Source organism: Eretmochelys imbricata, chromosome 1, assembly GCF_965152235.1.
Source record: "Eretmochelys imbricata isolate rEreImb1 chromosome 1, rEreImb1.hap1, whole genome shotgun sequence".
Taxonomy (NCBI): Eukaryota; Metazoa; Chordata; order Testudines; family Cheloniidae; genus Eretmochelys; species Eretmochelys imbricata.
Window position 1 is genome coordinate 47236006 of NC_135572.1, and position 26942 is coordinate 47262947.

Below are 26942 nucleotides of genomic sequence, written 5' to 3' on the forward strand. Positions count from 1 at the left end.
TGGCAATGTGGAGTGCACTGTGAGAGTTGCCACTGGGACTCAATGGGCAAATTTCCCTAGCTCCAGGGTGATAGGGGTAGAGGAGGACTAGCAAGCCCAGCTGCTCCTGTACCTTCTCCACTTTTCTTTCTCTGCAGGAGAATCATAGAATCATAGAACTGGAAGGGACCTCGAGAGGCAATCTAGTCCAGTCCCCTGCACTCAAGGCAGGACTAAGTATTATCTAGACCATTCCTGACAGGTGTTTGTCCAACCTGCTCTTAAAAATCCCCAATGACGGAGATTCCACAACCTCCCTAGGCAATTTATTCTAGTGCTTAACCACTCTTGATAGTTTGGAAGTTTTTCCTAATGGCCAACCTAAACCGCCCTTGCTGCAATTTAAGCTCATTGCTTCTTGTCCTGTCCTCAGAGGTTAAGAAGAGCAATTTTTCTCCCTCCTCCTTGCAAAAGCTTTTATGTACTTGAAAACTGTTATCATGTCCCCCCTCAATCTTCTCATCTCCAGACTAAACAAACCCAATTTTTTCAATCTTCCCTCATAGGTCATGTTTTCTAGACCTTTAATCATTTTTGTTGCTCTTCTCCTGACTTTCTCCAATTTTCCCACATCTTCCTGAAATGTGGCACTCAGAACTGAACACAATACTCCAGTTGAGGCCTAATCAGCGCGGAGTAGAGCAGAAGAATTACTTCTAGTGTCTTGCTTACAACACTCCTGCTAATACATCCCAGAATGATGTTTGGTTTTTTTGCAACAGCGTTACACTGTTGACTTGTATTTAGCTTGTGATCCACTATGACCCCCAGATCCCTTTCCATAGTACTCCTTCCTAGGCAGTCATTTCCCATTTTGACTGCCTAGGAAGGGGCTGGGAGAAAAATGAGAGAGTTAATTTGAAGAAGATTATCTGATTGCTCAGCAAGGGCTATTGTAAGACATACTAGAACAGAGGGGTGCTTGGGGGGAGGGGGGCGGGGGGTTAATTCACCGTAAATGCAGGTCTTAGCTAAGCATGCTTGTGTAGCTGTCATGGCAGAACCGGATCTTAAGGAGGTATTGGATTTGGGGTCCTATAATTCTTCCTAACTAAACCAATCCTCTGCTCTGCCTGTGTGACCCAGTGAACTAGAATGACACTTCTCCATATAGAGTCCAGTCCCCCAAGACAGGAAACATTGGTGTAGGGGGTGAAAGGCTCATGTATTAACCCAGTGTGCCTGCTAACCCTTAATTTAAAATTTAATCTGGTTATTAATTACTATAGTCCTACATCTACCAATTTTGCATATGGCTACATAGTCACTTCCCAACTTTAAATATTGCCAGCTATAGGGCCCCAACACGGGGGAGTGAGTGGAAATGAGAACGGAGGTGCGCTTGGGGCAGAGTTATGTCGCACTTAGGAAATGAGGCTGAAGAATCCGAGTGATCCTGACAAGACATACAGACAATGAAGAGACTCCACAGGAAAGGGTGGAAGCAACAGGAGAGGAAGATTGTGTTACCTGCAGCATGTTGAATAAAATGGAGAAAAAATAGGAGGCCAGAGAGGAGAAGATTTACAGTAGACAAGGTGTGTACCAGGGTGTTAGCAGCAGGAACAGAGAAGGGGAGAATTCTGGAAACATTACAGAGAGAGAGAAATGACAAGATTTGGCAAGAGAATAGGGTGGAGCAGACGATAAACTGAAGCTGAGGGGTTATTTCCTGTGACTCCCCCTCAGCCTTTGGCCTCAGAGTTTATTTAACCCAGAACATTGTTATTGTCTTATAAAACATGGAGCAGCCTATCATCTAAACAAAAACAAAACACTACTTCACAGCGCAAAGTGTAATGTTAAGCAATGGATCAAGGGCAAGGCAACAATGTGCCTCTCTAGCATGCTCAGAATATTGTTTGTTGCTAAGTTATTTATTTCTGAGATGAAAAAATGTTAGTGCAAACAGCCACAATATGCTAGAAGCTGCTGGTGTAATCATTCTGACATAGTGTAATCGTAATTTCAGGTTGTGATTAGGCACAATGACTGACATAATAAATGATCATGACTTGAATCTACAGTATAAATCAAACTGACATGAAAGGACTGGGAGCTGTAAACCTTAAACGAATGTCAAATTTCTTATCAGCTTAACACGGACTCCCTGGCAGTTGTTTCATAAATGACAAGTATTTATGAGGATGCTCCCAATCTAGGGGGAGGCAGGAGAGGGGAAATACATTCAAGATCATTCTTGTAGTTGTCAAAACAAGAGAATTGTTGGTGTGACACTTAACAAATGAGATCTTGGCTAGCTGAATAGTAATATCTTTTCTAAACATGCTTGAGTCGGGTGCCTGACTGTCTGCCAGTCCTTTACATGAATGGGCTTAGAAAGATGGCTTAACTGAAAACTTTTCTGTTACAAAAGAGAACTTGGCTCTGGGTGATAAATTTCGATTACTTCACCGAAACCAAGAAGAAATTCCCAAGGATGAAACAATTCTGTTCACTCCTGATTATGCAATATACCTCAGCGTATTGTGGAAACATGTTTACTCATTCAATTAAGCAAAATAATAATTGTAAAAAGGCAATAAAAGACATGTCAGCGAGGGTCATGACTATGGAATGCCAAGTATGGCAAGTATTTCAAGCCAAAATTCCTAACGGGGTTGCTTATTAATGGGATGCTGTTTCAGAAAATAAGTAGCATTTTTACATACAGACCAAAGCACTCACCTCACCAGGGTAACTCCATGTCATCTGAACTCTTGTGTTCCAGGCTGCAGCAACTGTACAGTTAATGGCCAGGGTGTCTCCTTTCAGCAATTTGACTAGGTTTGGGGTGTTTAGTTGGACATCAAATATTGTGTTGGCTGCAGATCACAAAGAGAAAGGAAAAATGAATAGCATCACACCAACATAAAGCCATGTTTCCAAGACTGAGACTACTGAGGTGAACACTACTCACTTTGTCGGTGCGTTAGGTATTTCGTACTATACTTATGCCCGCCAATGGTTGTCTCGCAGCTCATGAGACCTATGAATCTGTATGTTGCCTTTGGTATTATAAAGCCTTTTGTGCTATCCCAAATTATTGTCTTCCCATCAGGAATCAGAGTTTCTAGTGGAATCTGAAAATGAAGAACATATTTGATAAAAACTAATCCATTTTTATTTCCACAGAGCCCCCTCCCCAAAAACCTGTGGAGGCTTAATAAAAAGGAATTTAAAAAACAAATCTAAAAAATGCCAATCAATTTACAAATGACAAGATTTAATTAGGCATATTTTCAAGTAAATGTTTTATGTTAAATTAAAAGAAAATCTGGGTGCAGAATGTGAAGGTTTCATTTGTATCCATCATTTACATTATTTACTGCAGGCTGTAAATTAATATACAAATGAATGACACTAGCCTTAGCCTAGGAGCTTAGTCTGCCTACAATACTGTTGGCAGTCAAAGTGCCTCAGACAGACAGACTTTGTAATTAACTATTCTGGTGTGGCTATTGAGAAAGAAATACACATTTTCCCCTATGGTTGACGGATTAACTTCCTTTGCTGTCATCTTGTGCCTTTTACAAATGCCAGCTCAGATTCAGTTTGATGAGTCTCTTGATTTCTGTTGTCTTCTAAGGCCACTAAATTGTTTCTGAAAGGGTGTGAATATTATGTGCACATGTTCCCAAACTGACACATCATAATATACATGCTTCTCATGACTATCACAGCACACAATCCATGAATCATAAGGCCGCAGAGCTTCCTCAGTCATGCTAATTGTAGTTCTTACTGGAAAATGAGGAAAGCCACAGGAGGTTGTGACCTTAATTTTTCAGAAGTGACTAGTGATTTTTGGTGCCCAACCTGAAATACATTAATTGGGCCTTATTTTCAGAGGATCAGTGCTCAGCACTGAAAATCAGGCACCTTTAAAGTATCTCAGGTTGAGTACCCAAAAACTGAGGAATCCAAAATCATTAGTACGGAAATTCACAGTGCCATTTTTTATTGTCACGTTTTAAAGAAGAACTGCACGTTTTTTTAAAATTTCTCCCAGTTGAGCTGCGGTGTCCTCGTGATCTAAGAAAGGACTGGTGTGTGCCCCTTCCCCTCCCACGTCAACAAAGCACCTTTGCCGTTGCCACTGCTTTCTGTCACCAGCCTCGCTGCATGCCTTTCACCTCTGTCCTGCCCCCTGGCTTGACCAGAGAACTCGTCTTCTGGCCAGCCCTCCTCTTCTTGCAGCCAAAGCCTTAGGGATGGATGCCCAGAATCTGGGGACTTGTGACGAGGTGGCTTCTTCCTGCACAGAACACCTTCCCTCTGAAATGTGACACACTCAGTGCTGCCTATTCAGCACAGGCCTAAAGCTGCCCTCAAGATCCCCCTCGTCATCGCATGCCATTTCCTCTGACAGACATGAATGATGACTAATTACAGCTGGCACAAAAGTGCTGCAGTAGAATAGAATTCCTTATCTTTACAACATCTGATAAGAAGCTATAATAAGCTTGCAAATCACAGGGGACTTATGTGTTACACGCATAAGTGCAGTCCATTACTTTATAGCCAGCTGGCTGACACTCAGCAGTGCCTTGTATTCTAGGGACGGCGCTATTGTAGTTACTGTTTCTACATACAAACAATATGTTAAACCAGTTCACGGCTCTGGTTTTCAAGCCATCCAGCTGGATTTACCCCCGGCTGGTTCAGTGGAGGTGCAGGTTGTCCTTATTGTTTCACTGCTGCATTCCCCCAGGGGTTCTGCTGGGAGATAAGAGGAGGATTCGATTTGCAGTCAAGGCTCCACAGGAGCCCCACAAGCAGATGCTGCCCAGGGCAAGCTGAATTCCTATTCATTAATTAATCAGTTAATAAATTTGCATTAGCCTAGCTTTAGGGCTAAGAGTGTTGTTCATCTAGCCTTAATACATAGCACATGCTTCCCTTTAGCTAGAAAAGCTCTTAACACTGACCCTCTCTGGGAGTGGCGCAGAGCGAGGGAGAGAGTCTAAATTACTAGAACAAACCTTTACAAACTTAATCTCATTTTGTGAAGCTGGAGTATAGTTTGTGCGGTTCCCAGACCCTCAGGCTCCAAGAGCCCCACCCATCCCTAATGCAAATCCATGCACAAACAATTTACTAGTCCGGCACCTCCCGGAAAAGGTTAGAGTTACATAAGCAGCTTGGGCATCTTTAAAAAAAAAAAGTGTGTGGGAAACTTCAGTTACCATCAAGGACACATTAGACAATTGAAATCCATGACTAATGAAAATTAAAAGCAGGGGCAGAACATGAAAGCAAAGCCCTCTGGGATCCTACACAGCAAAGCTGGTCTCCTGTGGCTGAGTCAGATCAAAAAGTCCAAGGTGCTCCAATCAGCTGTTCTCTGAGGAGAGGAGAGCTAAGGTTTTTTTCCAACTGGAAAGAACCGAAACAGGCCAGGTCCTCACCTTTAAGGCCTTTCACAACTCTCCCCATCCCTACTTATTTGCTGTTATATCTTACTGAGCCACCCTCAGCGCTCACTCCATTCCACCAATGCCACTACCCTCTGTGACCTGCTTGCCCACTTTCCCCACCAGCTTCTCCACGCTGCTCCAATGCACAGAGCCACTGTGACCGAGCACTACCCTCTCCTCCTTCAAATCACTCCACTTCTGCCAGGGGGCCAGCAGGAAACCACCAGTGACTGATTTTTAAAAAAGTTGAAATGATCCAGAATCACTTAGTTGTTGTTATTATTGTTTTATTTTGTATTACCATGACACCTAGAAGGCCTAGTCATGGACCAGGACCTCACTGTATTAGGTGCTGTACAAACAGAACAAAAAGACAGTCCCTGCCCCCAAAGAACTTACCATCTAAAGAGAGCCAAAAGAAGGAGTCAGACACATGAGGGAGTTCAAGAAAAGAACGAGACAATATTGGTCAGAATAACCTAAGTAAACATGGGATATTATCATTATTATACATCTAGGTACTTAGATCACCCACATCACCATAGCAGCTAAGTTTCCCTAGTCACCCTCTGCTCTTCTTATTTCCAATTAGACTGTAGGGGACTGTCTTCCTATGTGTACAGCATTTAGCGCAATGAGCCTTGATCCTGCATGGGGTCTTATGGCCCTGCCACAATACAATATTGAAAGCCTATGAATATAGTAAAGATATGTTTCCCATATGTTTTGTAAGATATATTGTATTAAAAATGCCAATTTAAAGCATACTGAAATGTGTAACAGATTTTGAAATATCTACATCTTTCTTCATGTGAGAAGGAGGAATCTGATTTGGGGAAGGAAGGGCCTATAAAACCTCCCATTCTTGTGGTCAATAATTCCCTAATCTTCCGCCCCTTTTTTCATTTTGTTTTTCAAACATGGCTGCCCCTCTGTGTTAAAACTGTCGTTGGCGTTCTCAGCCGGGAGGAAGAGATAGGGAGACAAAACAACTTCTCCAAGAGATGGTTCCTTCATGGTGGGGCTGAGGCAAGTTACCCTGGTGATGTGGGGAAGGCACATGCTGTTGCTGCTGTGGTGCCCATTTGAACTTTGGACAAAGGTTACCATAAGCAGTGTCAATGGTGGTTTCGGCAATGTGGCAATCTGTCTACTAAGAATTAGACCAAAACCATTAACTAATTTTACAGGTTGTCAAACAATGAGGAAAAAAAAATTCAGTTGCTATAGACCTAGGATAGATTTGAATTCGTGACCCAGAAATGAAAGTTTCCATCTTCCTTTTCCAATTTCTTGTACTGTCTTAATCCCTGGCTGCAAGATTTTTATGGCTCTTTCTGTGGTGTGTATATTGATTGCCATCTTGTGCAATACGCAAACGTTGGCCCACACACTTAACTTGAAGTTATAGCAGCTACACTTCTCAAAGCTCACATAAAGCTGCAATTACATTTGTACAATAGGTAATTACCGTATTTCACTGTAATTCAATTACAGTATTTCATTCTCATAGCTCTAGAGATGAATAATAAAATTTCCCCACATTGCATTTCACTGGCTAACATCATTCATAGCACTAGAGATGAATAATGAAATTTCCCCACATTGCACCATTGAAACTAAAAGGTAACAATACTAAGAGAAACAAAATGTGAATGGCAGTGTCTCCACATGACTTTAGGATTGAGTCGACTCCAAAGGGAGGAATTGCTTCCCTAGGAAGCGTGAAACGTGACTGAGAACCTATTTTCTGAATTCCTGTTAACACAGGATAGAGACCTAATGGCTCAATGCTGTTCTTCCAGCTACAGAAGTTCCAGAACAGGAATCTTGGCTTTTCGCTTTATTGCCAAGTAGAAAACAGAATGACTGCTTTGCTATCTAGCCATAAGTACTATGACAGCAGTTGTAAAATAAATCTCAGGCCTCTCTTAAATGTTACTTAAGCAAAAAAATTGCTGGAGCCTACATCCACTGGTTTCATAGCATGACAAATAACCAAGTACATGATCTAAGCACCTGTAGCTTACATGTTCCAGGAAATTTGGATATGAACTAGGGAGGCACATTTCTTTTTCCTGGAATGCAAAAAGTATACATAACCAATTCCCTTAGTTAAGGCAAGCCTCCTCCTCCCTTATAATCCATGTTATATCTGACTTTGGTGCCATAGAGCCACATGATCCTACACCACAAACTTCAGCTACAAGGGTAGTGGATACTCCCTGGCAGTGGAGGAAGAGTGGTGGGTATAAATCTCATTCATTGGAAGAGGAGGGAGAGGAGAAACTCATTTTAAAGAAGATCCTTGTAGGCAGAATGCTTAGTGAAACAGGAGTTTTCCCAGTTAGGAATTAAATACACTGAGGTTTAAGACACAACAAGGAAACATTTTTAACCACACAACCTCCAAAATCTAAAAAATTGATTCTCATTCTACAACACACACACTTCAGTCCCGGCCCCATTTATTCTTTGCTTCTACAGCCATCAAATTTTCTGCACAAGCCAACCCTGCTCCACATCTCACTAAGGAATTGTGCTCCAGAATCAAAAGTGCTTTAATCTATAGAGATCGTTTTTAGATTCAAGTTGTTTATTTTCTCTGCATTTTTAGCTTCCTTTAATGTGATTTAGCAGTTGGAAACAAGGAGGAAAGTTAGTGTCATGTCACCAGCCAGGTCTCTACAGACCATGAGCAAGTGCTCCATGGACCACTGCAGTTTGAGAACCTCTACCTTAAGTTAAAACACAAGGTTCCACATCTTAGCTGGTGTAAATCAACAGAGCATTGAAATCAGTGGCTCTATGTTGATTTTCACGAGCTGAAAATTTGACCCTGCATGTCTTATTTGAACAGTTCATCAGTTTTCTTGAGTCCTGTCTTACTATTTCCTGCTGTTTTACACAAAGAGTTGACCTTCTCTTTCCTGAAACAATACCATTCATCTATCCCTTCACATATGGAGCTCTCCAGTCATAGATAAAGCATCCCATCCTTGACTTGCACAGCTCTCCTGTTCTATGAGCCGTCGTCTCTATTTAAACTAAACAAGAATAACATTAACAAAGAAGTACTGTTCTCATCTTGATACCTGGGGATTTACTTCATGTATGTAATTCTACTAGCTTCCTTGGGAGCCACGTGCATACATTTCTATGCAGCAAGCACTTGAGCTTGGGTCAATGGAAGTATCTTTATTGATTTCAGTCATTGGACCAGGCTCCAAGAGGAGATTATCCCCTAAATCAGAGGTGCCCCCAGAATATACAGTTAATATTTAACACAAGGGAACAAGTAATTGCTCAAACACTCCAATCATTAAAATAGTTGCAAAAAAGTAATGCAGCAAATTTATGTCTGCAATAACACTTTCAGAAATATACGTGAATCAAGTTACCTTTTTTAAAGTAACAGCAATGTCTGGTGCTGTGACTCTGCATGGAATGATCATCTCTCCTCCATCAGTCATATGTATAATTTTAGGTATGTCACTGTGCAGCTCTACAAATGGACTGCCTGTATCTACAGAGAAGGATAAAAAGAAAAGGTAACTGCCTGAAACATTACAACTGCACAGAAAATGTGTGGCTCACTTAACCAAACTATACTAACAGATTACCACAACAACTAAAAAGAGCCTACTCATTTATTGTGGTAAATCTGAAGGGCCTAGAGAAAATTCTCACCACAGGCCCCCCATCTCTTTAAAAATGTTTTTTTCATTATTTACAGATAACTATAACAACAGATCAGCCAATTCTCCCTAACTATCAGTGTTGATAAGTTTCCAAAATACCTGTTCCATTTACTTTCATTATTTAGGGCTGGTAAAATATTTTGGCAGTGTATGAAAGATCACTAATCATTAATAATCAACACAACATTTCTTTACATTTTTGCATCATCTTTAATATAGATAGATAGATAGATATTATATATAATATAGGTGATGTTAAGTAAGCAGATTTTTTTCTACTTATTGCATCTCACATACGGCTTGGACATAAATAAAATACCATATTTCATTGTGTTTGGGTTCATTTATTTTTTATTGTCATTGGAAGAAGTACTTACATGGGACTGAGCTGGAATTCACCTATCAAAAAACACCCCACTAAGGGCCTGTTCCTGCTCCCTTGGAAGTCAATAGCAAAACTCACATTGGCTTCAGTAAGACTAGGACTGGGATCCTAAACATGGTCATTAAATCAGATATTCAAGTAGCTCTTAGAATTTGGACGAGTAAGCATTAATAATTGCATTCCTTCCCACCAGCACAATATATCTGTGTCTCTTTTGTAAGTGACAAGGTGAACGAAAATGACAGGAAAACATTTATTTCATTTAACTCAACAAATAAGACTTGACAGTATAATTTACTGTCTCCTTAAGCAATCACCATTGACAAAAGGCATTGGCATAAATAGCCCACATTGGAAATAGGGAACATTACTGTTGCTTTTGCAAATGTTTTATTGTTTGTGTTGTTTAACCAAGATGGACAAGAGCCACAAACTCTGGATCCAAATCCTGTTTGCAGATGGTCAGATCTGGGGGATTGGTTTTACGCAGTGTAAAGAGAGAGGCTATTTGCAAAATGCAAAACCCTAGGTTTGGCTTTTTTAACACCTCCAAAATGTGGACTATTTGATTCCTAACTTGAGGCCTGTCTCTAGTTCTGGTGCATTTTCAGCCAAATTCTGCTGTTTTCACTCAGTCAGAATCCAATACATAGCAATAGTATTCTTCCTTCCAAGGCTTGGCCATTTGTGAATGTTGAAATAGAGTATCACTGTCAAATTATCCCAGTCATGAATCTCTGAACATTCCTATATGTTCAATGAAGCTGCTACTCTTTTAAATACATTATTTTGCTTCTCTTTCAGTCAAGAGTATGTGCATCACTTCACATCGTAATAAAATCCTTTAAGATCCTCATTTCTTATTAGACTACACAAATTAAAGTACATCTTAGGCACAGGGCAGGAGGGAAGCAATTCTGCACTTATTTACAATGGGCTAAATTCAGAAGTACCTTAGATTTACCCCTACGCAAGTGAGAGATAGTTTTGCCCAAAGAGTTTAAGGAGATTTGATAGATGAGATCAAATTGTTGCATGAAGAAAATCATTTGAAATTGAAAGCCTGGATCACAGTCAGATCTGTTGTAATCGTAAAAGGAGCTCATGCACAGTAGAGACTGCGTATGCAATAAAAATACTCAAAGACTTGTTAGTCTAACATTTCCTTTGCAATATGATTCAAGGAAAGACCAAGACTGCGCCTGCTTGTACCATTGTAAAAGAAACATTTTTGTTTTGCAGGGGCTGCAGTTATGGAAGAGGTCACTAGACCTTTAACATCACTAGTGAAACAGACTTGTTACTCCCCTAAGGCTCATTTATCCTTGTCACAAAATTAAGAGCTACTTTCCCAAACCAGCAAACTTTGCAGAGTAGTTTCCTGTATCATAATCTCCAGATCGTTACAAGTGTGAGGAAGAGCTGCCCTGAAGACTACCGGTACTGTCTCCAGACAAAGTGTCACCACTAACTGATGCCAACATTGCTCTAGTGGGAGCTGTACTGCCCTAACCTCACAGGACTCCCTGCCCGTCTAAAGGCGGTGACAGGAAACCAGCACAAAATGTGAAGAACCATTTTTTCCCTTAATGGAAACGTGCATGCTGCCATTCACACTTGGAGGAGACAGTCAAGTGCTGTAACAAAGCTAAAAAAGTTTCCTTGACTCCTCTGAATGAAATTATTACATTTGAAGATGGCTTTTCCCTGTAAATCTGAAATTACAATTACACATTAGAGCATTTAGACATTAAGAGCCAGCCACAGCTATAGCTCGATTCGTATGCAGAATTCCCATTGACATCACTGGGGAGTTCCGCCATGGACTGAGGGCAGTATATGGCCCAAAGCCCTCCAAATGTCTTCCTGCTTTTGATTAAAAGGAATATGCATCATGTTTCCTAGCAGCGTTTTGTTTTCATAATTACTTTGGAGGCTTTTCCTGAGCCCCTTTGATTTTATTCTCCTTCCTTCTTAATGGTCATAAGGGGATATAGTCATTACTTCAGGACTAGCAGCTGGTGCTGGAGTAACACAGTCAGAATACTCCAGTGAGATAGAACCTTTCTTCCCCAATTAATAAACCCTCCTGATCTCATCTTAGTCTTTTCTCCCCACCCCCCACCCCCACCCCCCAACCTACCTATTGCTAGCAGCTCCTGCCATGTTTCCCTTCTGATTGCCAGAGATTAATTTTTCCTTCCTGAGGTGATGTAACACAGTGGTGAATTAGACCCGTAAAGTCTAAATCTGACTTCCCTCCCCTATTCTTCTGGGCCATCTCCAATATGAAGTTTCTCCACCCTTTGGGTCTGATTCACCACTCCACTTTTACGGTGGTGTAACTAACTCTAGGTGTAAAAGCAGAGTAACACTGTGGTGAATCAGGCCATGGGGGTCTAATTCTGACTTTGAACAGAATGGTTTATCTTAAAAAAAAGAGTATTTTCAGCAATGTTGAAGATCACAATAGCATGATGTATTATGCTCTTTTGGCTTTAAGTATTTCATTGGGAGGAGCATGTTTATTTTTTGCTAAACAACAGGGGGAAAAAACCTGAATATTTGCATAAATTGGAGGTCACTTCTTACTGAATATTGTATTTTAAAACAATAATTTGCCTGCAGTTAGTGGTTTTGTACTGTGTTTAACAAGGTTACCCGCAATATTTCCCACTCACAATCAACATGAGGCCACAAAAAGTGGTCACAGAATCACAAACCTCATGAAGGTCATTTGCTGTATTGTCTGTGAACATAAATAGCAGCTATTTTATTCAACTGGTCATAAAACAGATTAAAACATAAGAGCCTTAACTCAGGCAAATATTATGACAAATATCTTGCACAAACAACTGGATTAGCACATATTGAAATGGCAAAGTCAGACAAACGGATGCTCCTCCTTTCCATACTCTGTGCCCTCAGGTTTCTTAACTTCAACTACACAAATCTCTGCCTCTGAAAAAGATTTGGAGGCCATGGTCGACAATCAACTGAACAAGAGTTCCCAATATGATGCTGTGGCTAAAGGAGCTAATGTGATCCTGGGATACGTAACCAGGAACCTCAAGTAGGGATGGAGTGGTTATTTTAACTCTATAGTTTTCGCTGGTGTGATCACCGCTGGAATATTGTGTCCAGCTCTGGTGCACACAATTCAAGAAGGATGTTGATATGTTGGAGAGGGTTCAGAGAAGAGCCACAAAAATGAGTAAAGGACTAGAAAACACGGCTTACAGTGATAGACTCAAAGAGCTCAATCTATTCATCTTAACAAAGAGAAGGTTAAGGGATGACTTGATTACAGTCTATTTGGCTCTACCTGGGGAAAAATATTTAATAATGGGATCTTCAATCTAGCAGGGAAAAGTAGAACATGTTCCAATGGCTGGAAGTTGAAGATAGACAAATTCAGACTGGAAATAAGGTGTGAATTTTTTACAATGAGGGTAGTCAACCTTTGGAACAATTTACCAAGGGTCATGATGGATTCTCCATCACTGACAATTTTTAAATCAAGATTAGATGTTTTTCTAAACAATATGTTCTAGGAATTATTTTGAGGAAGTTCTATGGCCTGCATTATACAGGAGGTCAGACTAGATGACCACAATGGTCCCTTTGGCCTTGGAATCTAGGAGTCTATGAAAGTCAAAAAACACAGAGATAAACATGTCAGAAGCAAACGCTGTGGGTGAAACCCTGGTGCCACTGAAGGCTAAGGGAATTTTGCCATTCTACTCAATGGGACGAGGATACCTGTCTATATCATGCTTATCTTAGTGGTATTTCAGGCTCAAAAGAAATGGTTTCCCTACTTATAGAGTATACCTTTCTCCGATTCATACAGACATTTTTAAGGATCAAATTCTGTCCTCAGATATACTCATGTAAATTGTATTAAAATCCATGGGCCAAATTCTCCTTTCATTTACATTAATGCAACCCTTGACTTCAGTTATATCAGTTTCAGAGTAACAGCCGTGTTAGTCTGTATTCGCAAAAAGAAAAGGAGTACTTGTGGCACCTTAGAGACTAACCAATTTATTTGAGCGTGAGCTTTCGTGAGCTACAGCTCACTTCATCGGATGCAACTATCAGTGCAACTTCATGGAAGTCAATTGGGTTGCACTGGTGAAACTGAAAGAAGAATTTAGCACATTGGGAATGGACTGTGCACAGAATCTAGCCTTAAGTGGACAAAATTATTTCTAGAAGCCCTTCAGTCTTCTTTTTCTTTCCTAGCCCCAAAAATAATGGCCCTCCAGTGAAAATGATTGCTGGACATTGAAGAAAGAGTGACATTGAGACATAAATTAATAAACTTAGAAATAAACCCTGGACAAGAATAACTTCGCAAGCAAAATCCAAAGTACAGAGGAGTTGAACATCTCAAGACTAAAGCACTTATCTTCAGACACAACAGGCTTATCAACATGGTGGAGCAATGCGCTTTACCAGGGTATGATTTCTAAAGTGCATTGACATGTTGCACATTAATTGGTCAGTGTAGACCCTGCTGGTGCCCACTAAAGGTTTCCTAGCACGCTTCAACAATACATCAAAGCACAGTCAGGAACGGGCAGATGCTTATCTTTACACATTGCGGGTAGTCCCAGTAAATCCAATGGAACTACTCACAGTACACAAAGTGAAGCCTCCTTCCGCAGGAATGGAAACGACAAGTGATTTATGTCAATGTGTTTCTAAGGGACTCTATTTTGTAGCAGGAACTTTCTTATGCACTGAAAATGTGTCCACATACTGCATACAGCTGTAATATAGTTTAACCTAGTTTCCCTTTCATAACAAATGTGCTATTACATTATTGACTTTGACAGATTGTTAGCCAAAAAGTACAATTCATATGATAGAGATGTGCCAAATCGCAGAGATGGAACTTGAAAGGGATAAGGGAGATGCAGAGCCTCCCACACTGGGAACACTGGGGCAAGTTGTTCCATGGCCAGGTTATTACTGATTTAAAAAAAAATACAGGAAGAAAATAATCTAAATCTTTGGTCAACATTCAGAGCTTTGGGGGAGGGGGATTTGTGGTTTTTTTGGTTTTTTTTTAGTTTTTTTTTAAGTCACACCTTTACCAGTTAAATTCTCCTGACACTGGGTTTTTTTAACTTTAAACCAAAGTTTTTGGAGAGCTGTTATTAGACAGTCTGCCTGTTATGAGATGTAGTATCATGCAGGGTTATGAAAAGTGAATCCATTAGAGTCACATTTAAAATCCATTCCAACTCGAAGGCTTGATTCAGCCAGCTGCCAACAGAATTCCAAGTGATGTCAAAGGGAATTCTGTGCACCAAGGGTTTGCAGGGTGTGACTCTAGGGTTACAAAATGTGCTCCCAAAAAACAAGCACTTTGAAAGTCCAAAGGCTTAAATTTTTCAGTGTCCACTAATTCTGGGGCCCTTCATTTTTGATTGCTCAGCTTGAAACACTTAAGTCATCTAATCTTGGGCACCCAAAAAATTGAAATAATCAAGATTAGAGGACATGTTTGAAACTGTAATCATTGGTGATCTATGAATGTGTATACTTTAAATTGTATTGAAGTAAAATCTTGTTTAGTTGCTTCATTTTCAACATCTGGTACCCAGAATATTGTAAGAAGGGCGCATAGCAGGAGTATCGTTAAATATTTCACCATCCAGGGAATAGTGTCAAGGAGATAAATTAGCATACATGAACATTGACAATGCTAGGAAAGACCTTGAAGAATGACAAATTGGAGACTGATAATCAGATTAGGACTACATAAAACAATTCCCATTGCTGACCAAGCTGCAAGACAGATAGCAGGTTCCCCTCAAATTCAGTGATACCCACTTTCATCCAGAAAGACAGGCCTGAAAGTGACAGTCAGTCACTGGGGAATCCTGCCTTAGGGCAGCCAGTCAGTCAAAAGAGCTGGTATGCTACTAATTTGGTATGTTTTTTAAATATCTTCATCGCATTAATATGATCTAGTTGCAAGTGGAAAACCCTGCCCACATCACTCCTGTGAGTAACGTGAGTGTCCCATTAAGGGAGGTGTTCAGTGAAACGACCCACTTCAGACTGGTGAGCAGGGTGAGAACTCAGAGCAGGATTTGGCCTCATGATCATAAGGAACTTGCAGAAAGCCTTCCTGAGTTTCAAATTCCAATGTCCTTCTCCCTCCTCGGCTCATAGAGTTTCTATGGGCTTATGCACTATACGGATCCCAGTTTTCTTAGTGAACTGCAACAAAGTCAATGCTCTCAAGAATATTTGTTTCTTTTGCCTGACGCATCAGTTCCTGGTTGTCTGGGGCCAGAGTAACTACTGCATAGACTATGCACTCACCCCCCACAGCAACTCAATATTGGCCATTCCAGTGGAAAAAGTGGTTTTATATATTGACTGGCTTCTGAAAGAATTTCATGTGGCCTGGCAGGATGATAATGGAAACCTAGGATCTTGAAAGTACCGTGTTGGGGCATATAAGATTTTCATCTCATCTTCCTCAGCAAGAATTTTCATTATCCCACAGGGGAAAAGGGACTTATATCTTCCTTTCTGTGTATATAATCTTTTCCTCTGCAATAGGATATTTGTATTACTGAACTGAAAGTCTTAATATGTCTATTCTTTTCTATCCAGTTCATATTCGAAGTCACTCTAATTACGGAAACAAGTAACATTTTCAAAACAATAAGCGAGGACTTCCTGTACAAACAATATTAACTTTCATGATTCAGTTTCTGTGTTTGTAAAGAGCAACTATTTACTCTCCTGTGCAGAGAGTTAAAACATGGGAAAGAGGCACCTTAGTGATCCACATGGTACTAGTATGGGGAATTGACTGACACATATGTCCTGTGACAGGAAATAATACATAACTACTAGTGATTCGGATTTTATACTAGTTTGTTTCCCAAGCACCCAGAAATTAGTTCAAAAAATTAAAACCTTCAAAGGAAATTTATTTATTTGTTTCCAAACTGAGCTCAATAAATGAGTTCCATGCTGGTTTCCAAAAAGCACTGATTTAAGTTAAGAGGCACTTTCATTGCATGCGCTTTCCCTTATAACTGATAACGCCACACTGATTCCATAGGAGAAACAGCAGACTGCAGCAGCAGGAATCATGAGGCACTTGGGTGAGTTAGATTTCTGTTTTTCTGTGATTCTTTTATGCTCGTCATCAATTTGTTTTGTACCTTCACCCTTTGAGGAAGACTTGGGAAGCTTGATAACAGCAAAGGTAAGCTTCATTCCCCTCACTCTTTCACAGAGCTCACATTCTTCTTTTCCCTCTCTCTCTCTCCCCCTCTCTCTTTCTCTCTCCCCCCCTCCACCCCAGTGCATCCTGGGAATTGTAATTCCTGGACTCAAAGCTACAGGAGCCACCTAGGAACAAATTTACAAAGACAAACTGGGCTAGCATCTGCACCTAGCTAGATATAACAACTGTCCTTTTTTCGTGTATTCACAAAAACGCATCTCCCGTGGCTTGCTCAACATTTCTTCCTGAAGTTGTAAAATCTATGTAGGCTCAATAACTTTTCTCCCCACCTTACAAAAGTTCAGAGGAATACATTCATCAGGCACAGATCAAGCAGTTACCCTGCAACTTATTCCATTACCCCTAGGCTGGCACATGTATCCATTGTCATTTATATTGAGATTATCAACACCTGGTTGTTAAGGAACTGACACACCACTGAAAGCAATGTCAGATTCTAAAAACTGGGGTGCCAGAGATATCTCAGCTTGGGACAGGATTGCCTCTTGAACAACCTTTCACAAGTTTCCTGGGAAGCAAGGTGAAGGGTAAAATTTTCTAAGAATCTAAGTCCCACTTTCAAAAGAGACGTAGGCATTTGGGAGTCTAAATCTCATTGAAAGTCAACAGCTCCTAAGTCACTTAGGCACTTTTGAAAATGTTACCTGGCATATTAAAGGTTTTTTTCCTGCCTGCAGAAACCACTCTGTCTCTCAGGACCTTATGTTTCTCTCCAGCCATCTGCATCCACTAGGAAGCCCACCCTGATTCTTGTGCATCTGACATAGATTCTCTTTCAAATACAAGGAAACAACACATAAAGCACTCAAGAGGGAGAAAGACTGACGGTGTCTCAACTTAATTCAGTGATAAACAAGTAGTGTTAACACCTCGTGCAGGAAAGAGAAAGAGAGAAAGTGAGAGAGAGACCAACATGTAGGAGTCTCCTGTATGTAGCAATGTAGACCTAGCACATGGTTTTCAGTCTGGAGTCAGGATGTCAAGTGGTCACAACAACTACCTTTGCTCTTCTCATATTGCTAAATGGGAGAGTATTCTCAGCTAGATGGGGTGGAAGGCTCAAGGGGGGTCTCAACAGGAAAAAGGTTAACTACTATTCTAGAAAGCTGCATATTTTCATGGGCAGCAGGAAATGTTAGTCAATAAATTAGTAACCTTCTTTACACTTCTAGGGATACGTTCATAGCTGGCTGCCCAGCATTATGCTACTGAAAGTCACATAGGTAAATGTTTAAACACTAAGAGGAGTATATACTTTCGTAGTGTTGTTCAGAGGTAGAAAAAGCAGAAGTGACTATATAAATTTATTGAGCAATTCTAGGTAAGGCAGGATATAGAGCAGTGGTTCTCAAACTAGGGCCGCCATTTGTTCAGGGAAAGCCCCTGGCGGGACGGGATGGTTTGTTCACCTGTTGCGTCCACAGGTTCGGCCGATCGCGGCTCCCACTGGCCGCGGTTCGCCGCTCCAGGCCAATGGGGGCTGCAGGCAGGGCGGCCAGCACATCCCTCGGCCCGCGCCGCTTCCCACAGCCCCCAATGGCCTAGAGCGGTGAACCGTGGCCAGTGAGAGCCGCGATCGGCCGAACCTGCGGACGCAGCAGGTGAACAAACCGTCCCGTCCTGCCAGGGGCTTTCCCTGAACAAGTGGCGGCCCTAGTTTGAGAACCACTGATATAGACCAAAACGGATGGGTCTCTTGTTTTCTGTCAGACATAAATAACAGGTCTGATTGGTTCCACTTTTACACAGCCTCAGTCATGTTCTTCATTTTGCAAGACCAAAACCAAGAACGATCCAATCCAGCATCCACTTCAATAGGGGAGGCAGACACATAAGTCGGAAAAGTTTCCATTTTGGATTCTCTCTATCGCAGATTTTTAAAATCTATTAATCTGATAACTGACATTAATCTAGTCACGTTTTTGCTGTAAATTCAAAGAATTAAAGCTCAAGGAAGAATAAAATTCAAAAGCTTGTATTATACTTTTATTTTATTTTTAGTGACTGTTGTGCTTGATTAATATCCCTGCAGAGAACAAGGCCAGCAAGCCATTCTTAGTATTATAATGCAGGCATTTCCCATATATTACACAATCTTTGGTTGTTGAACACAAAAGAGCTGATATTCAGAATGACATAAAATAGAATCAATACGTTTAATATCTGATAGAATTCCAGAGTACTGAATGTTTTGAAAGTGACAAACACTTAAACATTAATTTTCTACAGGATGAGAAAATTCCCCTGGTAAGCTGGAAAGTGGATCTTTCCATCTGCAACAAGACAGTATTTGGCATCCTTTGGCCAGATAGCAGCCTATGGTCTTTTAATGGCAATTAACATCGATAAGGAGTACCATGGCAGAGATATTTTTGAATTACCATTTGATACTGTGAGATGGTTCTGCAATGCCATAATCATTTCACAGATGCACATCTGGTCCATTTCATTTCAGATAAATCAACCTTGCAAAATTCTACTTGCCCAATGAGATGTGTGCTTGGATTTGCGTTTTTTCCTTCCATTCTTTTTCACTAGCAAATAAAACATTGGCACTAAGTTTTTTGCACTGTCCTCCAGCCTCACAGTAAATGATGGGCAAGCAGATTTTGTACATGGGCTGGTAAATTTGCATAACCATTTTGCAAAGCTGAAGATGTCATTCACATGCAGCATTTAGATATTTAACGACAGTTGACTTGCAGCACTTTTGACCACTTTAACACTGTTGAATTTAAAGTACCAAAGGAGCATTTTAAAAAATTGGAATCTTACCGTTAATAAATATATAGACCGTAGATTCTGTCTTCTTTTTTACAGCACTTGATGATGCATATTTGCAGCTATAGTATCCAGTGTCATTTGCTTGAGCTCTGCTCAAGGTCAGGCTACTACAGAACTGTTTGCCATTCCTTCCACAGGCATATTTAATTACTTTCAGCCTTTTGCTCTCCTTACTTGGAGCTTCAGGCAGAGACCATGAATGAACCATTTCCCCCCTGCAAACACAGATAAGGAAATAAAAACAATGATGTTGGGCTACAATTATATAGCTCCAGTTCCCAAGCTTTCTGTTTTATTATATCAGGCTATTTCTGGGGTTCTCTTTAATCTTGTTCTCCAAAAACAGCAACGGAAACAGAGAGCTATTAAACAATTGCCATTGAAGTTAGCCCCCCATTATCCCCCAACACTGTTCCCTGCTCCCCGTTTTATCTATCACAAAAAAAAAAAGAAAAGAAAAACAAAAAAAGTCCTGTGGATTAATACCCAAGAAAATTATCCAACCCAAGTCATCTGGTTACCTGCATGTGAGATTTAAAGTCTGGCCTGCTCGAATGACGTGTTGTGCGCCTTTTATACTCAGTTCAGGACCTTTTAATTTTGACCCTGAACTAGAGCCTAGAAAAACAATAAGAGAAGCATTAACAATGGTAAATAGCCTTCCCATATTCAATCTGCTCACATTCACAGTGTTATCATCACTGCAACGTTGCAGTGTAGCTGTTGGGTTTTTTCCCCCACACACCTTCCCCTGGGCCAAGGAAGTCTTTACTCAGGGCCCAAGAACCTCTTCTATGGAATTAACAAACAAAGCGGGGAAGGAATAGAGAGGAAACTTCTGCAAGGTTCCCCACACTGAGTTTGCTCCAGAATTGTTTCATTCGGGGGGACATGATTTTCCCACATGGAATAGGCCCTGGACCCTGTGGCTCAGTAGTAGACTAGTATCATGCACATGGTGGCTTGCTACCCCCATAAGCCTCACACTGATCACTCCCTAGCTATCTATCATCAATGGAACAGCACTAACAGGGCTCCCACAGCTAGTTACTGCCCCAAAGACATCTGACTGTGTACTCTCTCCAGGAGGAACTCCACAGGGCCAGCGGGAGGACAATGCAAGCCCTAGCCCATTCCCCAGGTGCATGCCTGGGTTCATAGAGAGCTCTCTGTGCAGGCCAGAGACAGAGGGAAAGGATGAAGCCATGGAGGTGGCTGTCTCCCCTTTCCACGGAGGAGGCTGAGATGTATGTGTGGATCTCTAAGGCCCTCAGTTATGCTCAACTCTTGTATAAAACTCTCTGCAAAGTCAATGGGAGCTTTGAAAAGACTGAGTAAGGATGGCAGGATTTACCCCTTTTCATTTAAAGCCATAGCCCCTCTGTCTAACATCCCCTATGCTGCAAGCTCCTCTACTGTAAAGAAGTCTTGTAAGGCCACTTGGTCTGTCTTTGCCCATCATTATAATATTTACATGGAATCTTTTATGTCAAGCAACTTAAAATATAGTCCTTTAAAAACAAGTAACAGAATTCCTGTGGGGAAAAAAACAGTCAATGCACTGATCCTGATCTCCACTCACATCGACTGCAAAGCATCCAGAAGCTCGCAGCACAACAAGCAAATGTCAACTGTCTTAACCTAAATTTCGGCAGTACCAAAAGGCTGGGAAATGAAAGGGATAAGGATTTCATACTGCGGTAAAAGAGTGTCTGTAAACCTGAAAGGATCCAAGAGTAGTTTGATTTGAAGAGAAAAGGAAAGTAGTTTATAGCCAATATATGAAGGGGACAGCATTATATGGACAATTATATTGTCCATTATGCACTGAAATATGAGGAAGTAAGAGTTTAATCTATTTTAGATCATTTGAGGGGGCCTATCACAGTTGTGTCTAGGCACCAAATAGCCTAGAGATCCATTTCCATGGTGGACTTTGTGCCATTCCCAGGTTCAGCAGCTTCTGCTTGTTAAGTGGTGTGTGCATGTGAATTTCTTGTCTGTAATGTCTGGAAGGCTTTTGCGAGAAGACACACATCTTGTATCATGTTCTGAATAGGGACAGTTCTCAAGCTGAGCTGAGGGCCTGCCACCACAATCTATCTCCTACTTTGGAGGTCTTAACCCTGGGCACTGTTCACTGCATTGTCCAGAGGAGGGGAGATAGATGACTTGGTAGGCTGTGAGTGGAGAAACAATGTAGCTGGGCTGTGAGCCACCAAGAGTCTCAGTAAGCAAGATAAAGCCTTTTAATTGGCAATGGAAGTGAACGGGGAGCCAGCTGTGGGCACACAGCACCGAAGTGAAGTGTTCTGAGCAGTCTTTCCTGCTGGAGACGTGAGACACTATGTTCTGTACAAGCTTGTGTTTCCTTGTTGCTTTCCTTCACACCCCCAGGTGCAGTGAATTGCAATAGTTTTGTATGGGCACTGTGTCCCTTGGGATCCTCAAGCGAACGAGATTAATGTGCTGATGAGTATGTCTGTGTGTATCTGCACTACTGCCCTCTCTACCAGATGGAACGTCAGACCTGCTCATTTGCTGCTATTTGTATGTCTGGTAGTTGGCCAGCAGAGAATACAAATACTACTACAGTTAACAGAGGTTCTCCTTTGACGCTGGGTGCGGACACAGAAGGTCCAGTTTGAGCCCTGCTGTAGACCATAAAGTACTTGTGACCAAGGTGTGAGGTAAAAATGCTGACAAATAAGTCATATGCATCCATAGAATCACTTCTATATGTATCTCATAAGCTATCACAATATGCAAAATTATATAAAGTTAAATTAATAAAATACAGCACTACATGAGGTTGACTGGCTGTCTACAAAGAGATTAAATGGCAGTTTCCTGCACAGATATCTTTTTAAAAAATCTATACTGGGTCTCTGCAATTTCTTTGAACAATGGTGGGCTGAAATGTGGAAATTAGTCTTTCATAAGAAAGCTGACTTTTTAAAAACCAATGTCACTTCTTTCCCTCCAAATCAAAGAATTTGCCTGAAGACTATTGTTTTAAATAGACAGTTTTGACAAATCAGCACAGCAATGGTCTGGTAACAAGTGATACATCAGTTTTTTTTGTGTTCTCCTCATCAGCAGAATTGTTATAAAAGACAAATTCTAGCCCATCATAACATTGACACATGTCAAACATCAAATGCCTGGCAACCCATTCTGGGAAATAAAAAACCCAGTATTTACAAAAGTCCAAACAATCCTTATAGGCTGAAGACTGAATTCAACTTGTATTTGACATGACATATTAAATGCTTATGCTGTGGTGAAGTCATCAAACCCTTTCATGGTTGCTTAGTCCAGGCTAGAACTTGAGGGTGACCATGTGTGGGACACAAGAGAGCGATTAGTCAGTCTGGGAACTAGAAAGCCAGAGAGAACCACAAGATCTTTCTGTGCTCAGCAGCCTCACAAAAGAATTCCCTTTACAGTCATTACAACTGAATCCCATCTCTCAGCTGCACTGTACGGTATTCTGCAATTGCAACATGTAAAGTCTTAGCAAAAAGGTGGTTTAACCTGCATTCTGCACATTCTAAAGTGAGAGGTTTAGAATGCATAGCATTTCCTACTTTTTATTTCCATAGCATCCTTAAAAGTCTGGCCACAACCAATTTATATTGCCTCTTTTCCTATTGCAACTAAGCATTTTACTGATGTTCTTGTCTATGCTGAAACTCTGGGGCTCTGCCTTAAAAACACCATCTATCTGCAACAGGGTGGACTAGGCCCTGAGGCCCCCTGCTGGATGTCTTGTGGTTCTGACACACCCTGTCCCAGAAAAGAGCAGTAGAGAGGTCCTCAAAGCTGCCTAGAGTGGCTGTAAGAAAAGGAGTACTTGTCCTGTCATTATGCAAGGCACTGCATTTAGCCGTATGGAGTGGAAATCTATCAACTGCCACGGTATGCATCTGATGAAGTGAGCTGTAGCTCACGAAAGCTCATGCTCAAATAAATTGGTTAGTCTCTAAGGTGCCACAAGTACTCCTTTTCTTTTTGCGAATACAGACTAACACGGCTGTTACTCTGAAACCTGTCATTATGCAAGGCACTGCATTTAGCCGTATGGAGTGGAAATCTATCAACTGCCACGGTATGCATCTGATGAAGTGAGCTGTAGCTCACGAAAGCTCATGCTCAAATAAATTGGTTAGTCTCTAAGGTGCCACAAGTACTCCTTTTCTTTTTGTGGCACCTTAGAGACTAACCAATTTATTTGAGCATGAGCTTTCGTGAGCTACAGCTGTGTGGGAAGCTGCCAGTCAGGGCCAGGCAGGTCAGTATAAGAAGAGCTGCTGGACCAGAGTGAGTTTAGTTCCTTGCTAGAACTAGGGGAGAGTAGATGTGCTCCAGTCTGGCTGCTAGGACTCCACAAGGACAAGGCCTCGAGGTAAAGGTGAAGAATGTGTGGGAGCCCTGGGGAAGTTGCCCATGGAATTAAACAATGCAGTTTATTTAAAGGGACATGGTGGAAGGCTGCTACCTAAAGGGTCCCTGCACTGGGACCCAGAGTAGAGGGTGGGCCCCACCAGCCACTGGGAAAATGACCTGGACTTTGAGGTACCCCAGAATGGGAACTGAACTGTAGTGGCCCAGCTAAAGAGCTGGGGCCAGAAAGGGCCTGAGAGGGTGAAGACATTGGCTCCAGGGAAGGAGCCCTGCGTCACTGTTCTATTCTAGAGCAGGGACAGACAGAGAGACATTACAGAGGGCACTGAGAGAGGCCACTGTTGGACTTGTACCCCAAAAGGGGTTTGTGTTGCTTTTATCTCACAGACAGACTGTTTTTGACTTGGCTGAAGGGCTGAGTCACTGAAGACCTGCCAAGAGATCCACCAGCCAGGTGGGTTCTCGCAAGAGGTGGGTGCCACCCCAATATAAGAACTAAAACCAAAAGCAGGCTCATCTCTAACCAAGAGAAAAGGGGCCATCCACAAGAGGTGGGTGCCCCCCCCCCCAAGAAAAGACTGTGATTGCAGTTTTATTGGCCAGAGAGAAAAGGGGATACTGTGAGAGGTAGGTGCTGACCCTGTTACACTATCTTTAATCATTTGTATTTACTGAGGCACTGGAAAATTGCAAGTAGACTCTTCAAAAGAAATCTCTCTTTAAAATATTCCCTGTGTATTTCTGTTCTATTTCTATAGCACTTCTTCAGCACACTGTAAAACCTGTGATACTGAAAAGCACACAGCTGAGTAGTGACATCAGGATTTGACCCTGAGGCAGAACACTTAGCCAAAGCCCATTGAAACCAATGGCAATCGTTCCACTGATTACAATGGACTTTAGAACAGACACCCTAAAGACATGAGCTGAAGTTCACTGAGTATTGACATGAGGGATTTGGCCTATAGGACTAATGCATAATCAGTCCCAACAAATGCAAAATCCCTCTTCATTTCAATGGGACACTTTTTTTCCATCTTAAGGAATGCAGAATCAGTTCCTGCAAGAAAATGTTCTCCTATATATTAGTCTCTTGAATATAACTTCTGAATTATTCAGTTGCCTTGATTAAATTTAATTCATTCATTGGAGGAAGGGCTGCTGTCCCTACATTCTAGTTATCTTCAGATCACTGTCTTATTTGTTAAATTTGTTTTGTATGTAAAAATTAATCTGAACTTGTCAAAATATTATCATAGGCCAGATCTGCAGCTGGTGTAAAATCAGCGTAGCTACATTGAATCTGACCCCCAGTATAATGAGTAAGCTCTCAAGGCAGGTCTTTGTCTTAATTTTCTCTCTACCTTTTTGGGGTATTTTCAACCACGTTTACATACCAAAAGCAGATGTTTATTCACTAGAGACCAGGTAAGAAAAGATCCTGCAGCTGTTTCCTAGATTATTTCAATTACTATTTTTACATGTAAAAAGTGAGTAAATAAATGTGTCTGCTGGGGTATGCAGACAGAAGACACTTGGTGATTGAAGTTAATGTGGTTACATTCCATTTTTCTCATTCAAGGCCCGATTGAGGAAAGCATCTAAGCTTATGCTTAAAGTTCAGTATGTGTATAAATCCAAGTCACTTAAAGGGAATTTAAGCCCATGCTTAAGTGGCTCCCTGAACAAAAGTGCTTTCCTGAAACATGACCACAAGCATTATCAGAAACTTGTACATGAGTCATAAAGTCTTTTGTGGCTCATCGACAACCACATTGTTCATTGGAAATAAAATTCAGTCTGTTTCTAAATGAACCGTTAAGTGACGCTTCACTCCATGTGGTTATGGAAATATGCTTATGAATGTAAATATAATGTAACTGGAATATGCTTTATGCAAAAGGTCTCTTGTAAAGTATCATTACAAAGCTTATAATCTACTGAGTGTGTTCATCCTATTTGTATGAATGTATCATTCTTGTATCTGAAGCTAGAAATATGAAGTATTACTGTGAGGTCCTATTGTAATTATGCAAAGTGTGGGCCATTAATGGTGGCTTGGAATCTTGATGGCTCCCATTAACTAGAACAATTGGTTGTAAATGGCTCTGTTTAATCGTAAGCCTTCCTGTGTTCCTGTGAGTCAAGCTGGAAAGAATGGAGGTTTGGGGTCTAACAGAATTTGTGACCATGTCACCTGATACTGGAATCCATCTTAAACCTGGTGCTTTTCCATTTAGAAGGAGGGATGGAGACCCAGAGAGACAAAAGATTCCCGCCTTGTGCCAAAGCCATAGAAGAGGGTGGAACAGAAATCCCCTAATTACCACCTGAGCTGGAACAAGGACTGTACCAGGGGAAAAGATTGGGCCCAGACTAGGAAGGAATCTAGCCTGTGAAAGAAGCTTATTGGAACATCTCTGAGGGTGAGATTTACCTGTATTCAGTTTCTTAAATGTATTAGGCTTAGACTTGCGTATTGTTTTTATTTTGCATGGTAACGTACTTTGTTCTGTCCATTATTACTTTGAAACCACTTAAATCCTACTTTTTATACTTAATAAAATCACTTTTTTGTTTATTAATAAATCCAGAGTAAGTGATTAATACCTGGGAGAGCAAACAGCTGTGCATATCTTTCTATCAGTGATATAGAGGACAGACAATCTGCGTTTACCCTATATAAGCTTTATACAGAGTAAAATGGATTTATTTGGAGTTTGTATCCCACTGGGAGCTGGGTGCTGGAGACAAGTGACTTGCTGAGCAGTTTTTGGTTAAAGTCTGCAGCTCTGGAGGCGTGGACCAGACCTGGGTCCGTGTTGCAGCAGACTAGCATGTCTGGCTCAACAAGGCAGGGTTCTGGAGTCCCAAGCTGGCAGTGGAAAATGGGCTCAGAGGTAGTTTCAGCACATCAG

At 41.2% G+C, this 26942-nt stretch overlaps 1 protein-coding gene across 1 annotated transcript in view; it reads right to left on the reverse strand.

The window, feature by feature from the left end:
- The window catches only part of FLT1 (fms related receptor tyrosine kinase 1), a 129241-nt gene that overhangs the window by 96802 nt on the left and 5497 nt on the right, over positions 1 to 26942 (reverse strand). Inside the window, exons 2-7 of the mRNA XM_077819089.1 lie at positions 24807 to 24921; positions 20139 to 20235; positions 19609 to 19832; positions 8861 to 8985; positions 2960 to 3122; positions 2728 to 2864 (exon numbers count right to left, since the gene is read on the reverse strand). Of these exons, the coding sequence (XP_077675215.1) occupies positions 2728 to 2864; positions 2960 to 3122; positions 8861 to 8985; positions 19609 to 19832; positions 20139 to 20235; positions 24807 to 24921 (861 nt within the window). The remainder of the gene's footprint in view (positions 1 to 2727; positions 2865 to 2959; positions 3123 to 8860; positions 8986 to 19608; positions 19833 to 20138; positions 20236 to 24806; positions 24922 to 26942) is intronic.